The following is an 11,358-nucleotide window of genomic DNA, read 5'->3' on the forward strand; positions in this document are numbered from 1 at the left end:
TCTTATCTTGGCTCTCTTTCATTCTTGTTCTGTGCTTTTTGTGGGGTGGGGGACAGCAAATTCTGTACTTACCCATTTCAATATTGTGTATATACAATGACTCCTGAGTCTGTGTTTCAACCTCTACTCTTGTAACTGAGAGCCAGACCACTATTTCCAGTTGTCCAGTGGGCGTCTCCATGTGAATACCCCTGGCACATCTCTCATGTAAAACAAAAGCCAAGATGCTCCTGTCCCATATCTTTGTTACTGGCAATACTGTCCACCCAGCTACCTAACCTAAGACGCCCATGTTTCTTTCCTTTCTCCTTTTCCACTGAAATCTAATGATTTATCAACTGCAATTCAGTTGTATTTTCTGCCAGCTCTAAATTCTCAGAGCATCCCTTTCTTACTATTCTGTTGTAGTGGCTGGAGTTGAGACCTTCACCTTTTTTTCTGTTCAAATTACTTCCTACTTGGTTTCCATGCATCTTTTTTGCTTACCTAAACTTGGCCAAGAGTTATTTTTCTAAACTGCAATCTGATCATCTCATCCTACCCACTTACATTTTAGAGTTCACCATTCATTGCATAAATCCCTTACCACGTCAGATTCATTTCTATTCTGGCCCCAACCAGCCTGTTCTGCTACTTATAGCCACTTCCATCTCCTGCCTGGACTCTCTTAGGATCCAGGTTGTGCCATCTTCTTTGTGACACCTTCTCCAACTTCTTGACTTAATAATCCTCCTCTTGTCTTCCCAAAGCGCACTGCATGCACTCTGCTGTGGTGTTTGACATAGTATGTTGTGAATGATGTGTATCCATATCTGGACCTTCACTGATCTGCCTGTAGCACATACAGAGCATATAGACCACTGTCTGGTACCACATAGGTAATTAGTGCACATCTATTGAGCAACTGAATGAACAGACAAATGAATGAGAACTCTAACCAACCATGCTATGGGCATGATGACTGAAATATACCACAGTTTGCTATTAAGGCCTGTTTATAATCAGCTTCTAAAGAGAAGCAGAGCTTACTAATCTGGTACGGTGGGAGAAAGTGCAAAATTTAGAAGCTAGATACTTTCTTTACAAAAAAGAGGCTTCATGGAACAGCTTGGAGTATTTGAAATCCAGCCACAGTCTGAAATACCAACCACATGCAGTCAGAGCTTGTCACACACCATTGAGAGATATTTTCATGTAAGATTTTTAAAAATATAGATTACAATAAAAAAAAAACCCATCAAATATGACTTTTCCTCTCTGCCTCTAGACATTCCGTCCAGCTGCTATGCTGATAGAGCGATCGTCTGACTTCGGGAAAACCTGGGGCGTGTACAGATACTTTGCCTATGACTGTGAGAGCTCATTTCCAGGCATTTCAACTGGCCCCATGAAAAAAGTTGATGATATAATTTGTGATTCCCGATATTCTGACATTGAGCCCTCAACGGAAGGAGAGGTTTGCTCTTTTTATTTTATATTCTCCTTGCAAACTGACCTTTTGATCATTGCAAAAATACCAGTTACTCTTATCTCTATTTTTAGGTGATATTTCGTGCTTTAGATCCTGCTTTCAAAATAGAAGATCCTTACAGTCCAAGGATACAGAGTAAGCTTATTTTCAGATAAGAGCTTTGATGGGAATGGCAATCATGGAAGAACTGTTTCCCAGAGCATTTCCTGTCTGGAATCTCAATATCCAGGGCCAAGTCCACCGTCTTTGGTGTCTTCCTGCCTCTGCAGTACCTACCAGAAGTTCTTGAAATCAGTAATAATATCAAAGTCTTTACTGGTGGGGAACAGCCATTTGATAAGAGGGAAAGATTTATGTCCTAAGTACTCAAACAATTTCTATGATCATAAGCCCTGCCTTTATTGCTTAGTATATTAATTAGGGTATAGATTAAGCTGTTGTAACAAAGTATCCCCCAAAATTACAGCAGCTCAAATAAGATTAAAGTCTACTTCTCTCTCACAAAATCTCCCAAAGGGATTTCCAGAGAACTGTAGTTCTGTTGACGTAAGTAGAGTTGTAGTCCCAATGCCAGATAGTGCAAGGGATGTACTTATAAAAATATTCACTGTTTATCTGAAATTCAAATTTAACTGAGTGTTCTGTATTTTCATTTGATAAATCTGACAACTCTAGACATAAATGCACCCAAGTTGCCATGTTTCTTCATTCTTGTAGTCTTCATCCACATGATCAGAGCTAGACCACCACTCTATGTCCTTGTTCCAACCTATGGGTAGCATGGAAGTGGAGGGCAAGCAGATTCCATTGAAAGATGGGATACGGAAGTTGTACTCATGTGCTTACATCCCATTGGCCAGAATTAGTCACATGGAAATACTGCAAGAGTTGTTGGGAAATATCTCTAGCTAGGTGGCCTCTGTTAAAATCTTGAAGGTTCTTATTGTGAAAGAAAGACAGACTGTGGCAAAATCATAAGTCTTAGCCATGCGCAGTAAGATGAGGTCTGTATTTTCATTTGACAGGTGAGTAAACTGAGGCTCAGAGGTAGAATATGGCTGTTAAATGGCAGACGCAGATCTTGAACCCATGTGTTCTGATTCTCAGGTCAGAGCTCTTCTCAACATTCAGCAGCTGTGCTATGGCATTACAGAATTACATTTTTATTTGGGGAGACAGAATGTGTGATCTTGGACAAGTAATTAAACTTTTTTTTAAACCTCTCTTTTTTCAGCTCAGCTATAAGATTGGTAATATTGACCTTAGCATTGCTGCGGAGGCAAAATGGGTTAATGTGTGTAAGCTACCTAGCCAAGTGCCTAACACATAAGAAGTGCTCAGTACATTGAAGCTGCTGTTGGTGTCAACAGCTGTGCTTTAGGCCTTGGGTAACACTGATGCTGTATGTCCCAGTGAAAGGATAAGACTGCCTCCTATCCTGCTGCTTAAGGTCCAGTCAATTAGATGAGTAGAGGCAGGGCTGTCTTCCTGATCTTTCCCAGCTGTACGTGGCTCTACTTTTAACCAAGGCCTCATGGAACAGCTTGAAGCATAGAAGAGACAATGGAAGATGTTCAGGAAATAATTGCCAAAAAAGTGCTGCTTCTCCACGTGAATTAATTTTACATGTGACCCAGACTGTCTCTGGTCTATAATTTACCCCTTTATTTTATTGTAAAACAAATGTTTAATGGCATGTCCAGCCCTCTGCCAGCTTCTAGGTTATTCTCAAAATCCATTTGGGAGCAATGTCCATATGGGCTCCATGACAGACACCTCACAGATTCCTAACATGACTCACCATCTGCTCCTTTTTGGGAGAAATTTGTGGGACTTGAGGAATGTGTTGCCTTTGCAGTCTTTTTGTCTTCTGTTGTTGGCTGGCTTCAGAAAGACTGTTTCTACAAAAGGGAAGTATCCATTTTTGCTGATCATGCTTTTGATTTACTCTGTAATCAAGGGAACCATATCTTTTCAGTTATCCCTATTGTTGAGACCTCTGAGACTCACTTCAGAAGTGAATTTGCCTCTTAGAATGGCAGTCAATGTGAGGCCAAGTTGTTATTTGAACTGTCATTAAATATGGTGGGAGAGTGGGGAGGCATATTTGCTCTTCCGAGGGCTTCCACAAAGATCAGTTCAAGGGTTTCTAAATACTCCAGCTGCTTTTCAAGTTCACTGTTTGGCCTCTTGTCAATAGATGCTTGTGCTCATTCTGTGCAGGAGGACTTGTGCAGGAGGAAATGTTGGCATTCATAAATTCCATTCAGCTGAATAGTACCACGGGTTCTCTATTTAGTTTTTGATTTTACAAAGAGCCTAAGTTTAGTATATGGAATTTGTTTTCAATCCACAGCCATTTCTATAGTCTTCAGTGTAAGTTATGCATTGGGCCACTACCCTGTTGTCTTGTGTTGTTAGTATTTGGAACACATCAGCATATATGAAAGAAAAGCTTAGAAGGAATTTCAGGCTTCAGAGCTCAGTTTGAGGGCAGATGGACTAATCTCTCTTTGGGGATCCACTTAAGGAAGAGCGATTTAGTAATTAATGAAGACACCAGTGGAGAAGGCTGAGTGGATCTTGGTTTATTGGTAGCCCAACTTCAGTAATAAGCCTAGATCTACAGACATAGGAAGAATAAGAAAAATAAGAGAAATTGATCTATAAATAACTCATGTTTTAGGAAGAATAATTTGGCCCAACATCCTACTACTAAGCTCCTTTATCCTTAGACCATTCTATTATATTGGTAAATGTGGAAACATTTTGTAAAGCTATAATGCAAAAGCTATAGGTTGAAATATTGCTTAAAAATCTCTCCCTGGATTGTGGTTATTCTATAGCATTAAATTTATTTTAGTAACTTGGGTTTCATTTTAGTGGTGAGAAATTTCAGATGGTATTTTCCTCACCAAAAATAGACACAAAATTATGTTTCTATCTTATAATAGTAATAATGAGAGTTGGAGTGCTTTGATAAACCCTTTCCCACCTGAATTGAATTTTCTGATTTTGAGAATGACAGTGATTGCTCTGGGAACCAGATAGCATTTGTAATAGTTTAGATTACTATGTGCCAGTGGATTCTAGACACCAAGTACTTCCATTCTTAATGAGTTCTCCACTTCTGGCCCTCCTCATAAGATACTCATCTGCAAAAAAAATCACCAAAAAACAGGTATTGTGATGAAACTAATGAAAGGTAACCTCTCCTCCTGCCAGGGATGATCATGTTGTGTTAAGCTCTACTATTCTAGTCATCAAAGGAGTTCTGGTGGTGCAGTGCCCTAAGGCATTTGACTGCTAACCACAAGGTTGGTCATTCAAATTCACCAGCCAGCCATTCTGCTGAAGGAAGACGGGGTATTGTACTTCCATAAAGATTTACTGCCTGGGAAACCCAGTGGAGATCACTATGAGTCAGAATTGACTCAGTGGCAGTGGGTTTTTTGTTTTGCTTTGTTTTTAATTCTAGTCATCTAAATCACACGGGGTGGTAAACTTGATGTAAACTGTTTTTATTTGCCATGCCTTTCCATAAAGAGAAATGATATTATATCATTGCAAAAGAATTCTTGCTTGTTTGACCAGACTTTTCATCTTCTTGATGCACTTTGTAGATCTATTAAAAATCACCAACTTGAGAATTAAGTTTGTCAAACTGCATACTTTGGGAGATAACCTGTTGGATTCCAGAATGGAGATCAGGGAAAAGTACTATTATGCAGTTTATGATATGGTGGTGCGAGGAAATTGCTTCTGCTACGGCCATGCCAGTGAGTGTGCCCCTGTGGATGGATTCAATGAAGAAGTGGAAGGAATGGTAAGCAAGTGCTTGGTGATGCTTTCTTCTTTACCCAGGTGATTCTGAAAAGCAAAATGGAAATTAGTCTTACCTTAAACTTCTCACATTTTTCAGGGGTTTTAGTTTTCCAGATGTACAGTTAGTGCTTTGCATCATCCTGGTGTTTGCTTGTTGATTTTCTCTTTGGTGAGCTTCTTGGAATACCAGAGTGCAAGGACTGCTCACTTCATAGATACTGAGTTAACTTTTGGAATTTGTTGCCATGGGCTGTTGATAAAGTAGTAAATATTTTAGTCAACAAGGATTAAAAAATTGTCTAAATAACAATCACGTCTGCCTTTATGTTAGGGAAGATTAAAAACCACAGGAATTCTAGTTTTTGTGCTACAAGATGTAAATTAATCCAAGACCAAAGAAACTGGAAATTTTAACCCAGACCAATCAGATATATTTAGGGATCAAATGGACTTTGTTTCTTTCTATTTTCTTTCTTTCAAATTTCATTCCTGTCTCGTTGTATGCTGTTTACAAATTATATACTTTTTAAAATTCTAGATTTGAATTATTTGCCAAATGGATAAAAGAGGATTAGGGTATTTTACCAGTTTCTAGGTGAATTCTTATAACCCACAGAACTTGAAAGCCAGATGGGATTTTACAAGGGCACATAAACAAACCATCCTTAGTGGAAGAGACAGTATGTAAGTAATTTGCTAAACTCACTGCTGTTGAGTCCATTTTGACTCATAAGGACCCCTCCTTGGGATTCCAAGGTGGTATATCTATGGAAGTAGATTGCCCAATCTTCCTTCTGAGGAGTGGCTGGTGCGTTTGAACTGCCAGCCTTCTTGTTGGCAGTCAAATGCCTTAGGCACTATGTCTCCAGGGCTCCTAATTATAAATATGTGCAGATGGGAACACAGCTCTTCTGACTGCCCCAGTGCTCCTTCCACTAAACTATGAGTCCTCTTATATTATATTCTGTATCACTTTTTATTATATCACCAAAAAACCATACTCACTGCTGTCAAGGTGGATCCGACTCATAGTGACCCCTCCTTGGGTTTCAGAGGTGGTATCACTATGGAAGTAGATTGCCCATAAAATTTGCCATTTGAACCATTTTAAGCATACAATTCACTGGCATTATTTACATTCACAATGTTGTTTAACCATCATCACTATGTATTTGCACCCCAAACAGAAACTCTGTACCCAGTAAATAAAAACTCTTCATCATCCCTGGTACCTCTAATCCACTTCTTATCTCTGTGAATTTGGCCCTTCTTAAGTGCTCAGGTGCTAACCAGAAGATTGGTGGTTTGAACCCACCAGCTACTCTGTGGGAGAGAAATGTGGCAGTCTGCTCCTGAAAAAATAAAGCCTTGGAAACTCTGTAGGGCAGTTCTACTCTGTCCTATAGGGTCACTATGATTTGGAGTTGATGACACACAACAACAAATATTTCATATAAGTAGAACCATACAATATTTGCCCTTTTCTGACTGGTATATTTCATTTAGTATAATGTTTTAAGTGTTCATCAATATTGTAGTATGTACCTGGGCTTCATTCCCTTTTTTTGGCTGAATAATATTCCATTGATGAATCCTGGTCACATAGTGAATGGTTAAGCACTCAGCTACTAACAGAAAGGTCAGTGGTGCCTGGGTACTCAGGACCACAGTCTTGAGGGACATCATGGTCAGTTCACACAATATAGTCCACAAAGACAATGTTCTACATCCTCCTTTGGTGAGTAGCAACTGGGGCTTTGGGAGTGGCCATCTAAGGTGCAACTGTTGGTCCCTGCCCAGAGCAAAGAACAATGAATAAAAGCAAAGACACATGGATACAGTTTGTCCAAAGGACTAATGGACCACACAAACCTTAGTCTTTACAACCCTGAGACCAGAAGAGCTAGATGGTGCCTGGCTACCACTACCAACTGCTCTGAAAAGGATCACATTAGAAGGTCTTAGATAGAGTGGGAGAAAAATGTGGACCAAAGCTCAAAATCATTAAAAAAAAAAAAAAAAAAAAGCTTACTGGTTGGGTAGAGACTAGTAGAACTCCTGAGATTATGGCCCTTGGTCACACTTTGGACCTGGAACTGAACTCACTCCCACAGCTGAATTTTCAGTCAAACAATAGCTCGGTGTAAAAGGTCAATGATAATTCTACGAAGGTACACATTCCTTAGAACAATCTATTTGAGATCCAAAAAGCAGCATTTACCCAAGGACAGAAAGAGGGAAAGGAAAGGAAAGCCAGGGCATCCAGGAGAGGCCGAGCAAGTGTCAGAGGGATCCAGGTAAGGGGAGAGACCCAGGCCCCAATCCCCAAGTGGCAGTAGGGAAAAGGAAAGGAAAGCTAGGGCGTCCAGGACAGCGAGCAAGTGGCAGGGATCCAGATAAGGGGAGAGTGGAGAGCTTTTGAATGGCCAAGGGAGAGAGTCTTGTCGTTGGTTTGTTGTACTGTGGTGGTGTGTTGCTGTGAGGCTTGAGGCTGTGCCACAGGTGTTTCAAATGCCAGCGGGGTTGCACATGGTGCACAGGTTTCTGTACGGCTTGCAGACTGACACAGACTAGGAAGAAGGAGGAGACCATCAATTTCTCAAAGAATTGGCAAGGGAAAACCTATGAATAGCAGAGAAACACTGTCTGTTACAGTACTAGGCAACTATATGAATAGCCTGGAAACACTATCTGATATAGGGTAGGAAGATGAGCCACTTAGGTTGGAAGGCTCTTAAAATACAACTGGGAAAGAGTGGCATCAGAGTAGAACCAACCTTCCTGATATTGATAAAGTAAAGCTTTTGGGACCTCTATTTGCTGAAGTGACACAACTCAAATTTAGGAGAAACCGCTGCAAACATCCATTAATAATCAGAACATGGAATGTACGAAGTATGAATCTAGGAAAATTGGAAGTTGTCAAAAATTAAATGGAATGCATAAAGATTGATATCCTAGGCATTAGGACTGATTTTGGTCATTTCACATCAGACAACCATATGATCTACTATGCCAGGAATGACAATTTGAAGAGGACTGGCATGGCATTCATCATCACAAAGGATATATGAAGATCTGTCTTGAAGCACAATGCTGTCAGTGATAAGAAAATATCCATATGTCTACAAGGAAGACCAGTTAATATGAATATTATTCAAATTTATGCACCAACCACCAAAGCAAAAGATAAAGAAATTGAAGATTTTTATCAACTTCTGCAGTCTGAAATTGACCAAATGTGCAATCAAAATGTGTTATTTATCACTAGTGACTGGAATGCAAAAGTTGGAAACAAAGAAGAATCACCAGTAGTTGGAAAATTTGGCCTTGGTGACAGAAATAATGCTGGAACTCGCATGGTAGAATTTTGCAAGACCAATGATTTATTCATTGCAAATACCTTTCTTCAATAACACAAACTGCAGCCATACACTTGGACTTCACCAGATGCAATATACAGAAATCAGATTGACTACATCAGTGGCAAGAGGCAATGGAGAAGCTCAATATCTTCAGCCAGGCCAGGCCAGGAGCTGATTGTGGAACAGACCATCAACTGCTCATATGCAAATTCAACTTGAAGTTGAAGACAATTAAAACAAGTCCATGAGAGCCAAAATATGATCTGGAATATATCCCTCCTGAATTTAGAGACCATCTAAAGAATAGATTTGATGCATTGAACACCAGTGACCGAAAACCAGAAGAATTGTGGGATGACATCAAGAGTATCATCCATGAAGAAAGCAAGAGGTCACTAAAAAGGCAACAGAAGAAGAGAAGACCAAAATGGATGTCAGAAGAGACTCTGAAACTTGCCCTTGAGCAGGGAGTAGCCAAAGCCAATGGAAGAAATGACAAGATAAAAGAGCTGAACAGATTTCAAAGAGCAGCTTGAGCAGACAAAGCCAATTACTATAATTAAATGTGCAAAGACCTGGAGTTAGAAAAGGAAAGAACTGATGAAATAATTTAAGCCTTGAGTTGCAATATTGAAAGATTCTATGAGCCACAGGGATCCAGATGAAGAGAGAGAACTCAGGCATGCCCAAAGCAGCAGGGCAGGAGAGCGGGAGAAAGGGGATTAAAAGGCCCAGGAACCAGGATAGAGGAGCAGTCAGCCGCAGGGGTCCAGATGAGGAGAGGGAACTCAGGCACACCCAAAGCAGCAGTGGGAGAGTAGGAGAAAGGGAATTAAAAGCCAGGAACCCAGACAAAGGAGTCAGCTGCAGGGATCCAGGTGAGGAGAGAAAACTCAGGCACGCCCAAAGCAGGGCAAAAGAGCAGGAGAAAGGGGATTAAAAGGTCCAGGAACCAGTAGTGAGCCCACATGGAGAGAGAAACCTCCCCAAGAGCCAGCACCTGGAATTCAGACTTCTAGCTTCCAGAAGATATCCGGGTAGCCCCAAGGACACTCCAGACCTGGAATACTGAGAAGGTGCGACATTCCCCTTGTTACTCTTATACCCCACACCCGCTTGGTGAACAGAGGTTCAGCCACTCCCACCCACCTTCTGGGCCCACAGGAACTCCATCGTACTCTGTGTGCTTGGACAGAGGCTGGGTGCCCTGCCCTGCCCTCCCCCGATTTTTTTTTTTCTCTTTCTTTTTTCTGGTTTTTAGTTTGCTTGCTTTTGTCTGTTTTAAAACCACTAATATTATTAATACTTTTGACCTTTTTCAGCTTTTTTCTTTTCCCTGTTCCTGGTTGCAAAATTCTTTTCTTCTTTTTTTTCTCGTGGTTAACCCTGTTCCTTGTTTTCTCTTTGCATTTTTCCCATTTTTCTTCATTATTCTCCTTCTCTGCCTTTTTCTCTTATTGCCCTATACCCAGATATTGCAGGTTTTCTTGTTTGTTTGTTTTTTCCGCTGACTTTCTTGTTTGTCCGGAGGGTGCAGCCATTTTGATTGTTTACATGTGGCAGCCATCTTGGCTATTTAAAGTGACAGAGGGTGCAGCCATTTTGAATGTTTACTTAAAAGTGGTGGCCATTTTGGATACTGAAAGTGACCGAGGGTGCAGCCATTTTTAATGTTTACAAGTGGTGGCCATTTTGGATATTTAAAGTGACCAAGGGCGCAACCATTTTTAATGTTTACAAGTGGCAACCATTTTGGATTTTAAAGTGATAGCATTCTCATTCAGATTCCAGGGACCTAAGAACAGGCAGTGAGGCGCGAAGCAGGGAGAGGACAGAAAAGGCAAAGGGGACCAGAATAGATCGAGGAGTCAGCTGCAGGGACCCAGGTGAAGACAGGGGACCCAAGCCACACCCCACAATGAATGAGTTGGGAAGGCAGGGAGAGGACAGAAAAGACAAAGGGGATAGGAACAGATCGAGAAGTCAACTGCAGGGAGCCAGGTGAAGAGAGGGAACCCAGGCCACCCCCCACAAACAGCGAAGTGGGAAGCAGGGAGAGGGCAGAAAAGGCAAAGGAGACTGGAACAGATTGAGGAGTTAGCCGCAGGGATCCAGGTGAGGGTAGTTGGAGGGGTTTCCAACAGCTAAGGGAAACAAACTTGTCTGTCAGTTTGTCCTACTGTGGTGACATGTTGCTGTGAGTCTTGAGGCTGTGCCACTGGTGTTTCAAACCCAGGGGGGTACACCAGTTGCACAGGTATCATCCCGGCTTGCAAACTGAGACAAACTAGGAAGAAGGAGGAGGCCATCCACTTCTCAAAGAATTGGCCAGGGAAAACCTTATGAATAGCAGAGAAACACTATCTGATACATTACAGCACAAATTTATGAATACTCCAGAAACATTGTCCAATACAGAGGAGGAAGAGGAGTCAATTCGCTTAGAATGCTCTCAAAGTAGAACTGGGAAAGAGCTGAATTATCAGAGTAAAATCAGCCTTAGTCATATGGATAAGGTAAAGCTTTCAAGACCTCAATTTGCTGATGTGGCATCACTCAAATTGAGGAGAAATAGTGGCAAACATCCATTAATAATCGGAACATGGAATGTACAGAGTATGAATCTAGGAAAATTGGAAGTTGTCAAAAATGAAATGGAACACATAAAGATTGATATCCTAGGCATTAGTGAGCTGA

The 11,358-nt window shown here is 41.0% G+C and overlaps 1 protein-coding gene across 1 annotated transcript in view; it reads left to right on the forward strand.

Annotated features, from left to right (window-relative positions):
* The window catches only part of LAMB1 (laminin subunit beta 1), a 111,406-nt gene that overhangs the window by 15,625 nt on the left and 84,423 nt on the right, over positions 1-11,358 (forward strand). Inside the window, 3 exon segments of the mRNA XM_007945067.1 lie at positions 1,268-1,456; positions 1,543-1,606; positions 5,095-5,297. Coding sequence (XP_007943258.1) covers positions 1,268-1,456; positions 1,543-1,606; positions 5,095-5,297 — 456 coding nt within the window.

The sequence above is a fragment of the Orycteropus afer genome, unplaced genomic scaffold (genome assembly GCF_000298275.1).
Source record: "Orycteropus afer afer isolate SDZICR_OR568_19922 unplaced genomic scaffold, OryAfe1.0 scaffold00007, whole genome shotgun sequence".
Classification (NCBI taxonomy): domain Eukaryota; kingdom Metazoa; phylum Chordata; class Mammalia; order Tubulidentata; family Orycteropodidae; genus Orycteropus; species Orycteropus afer.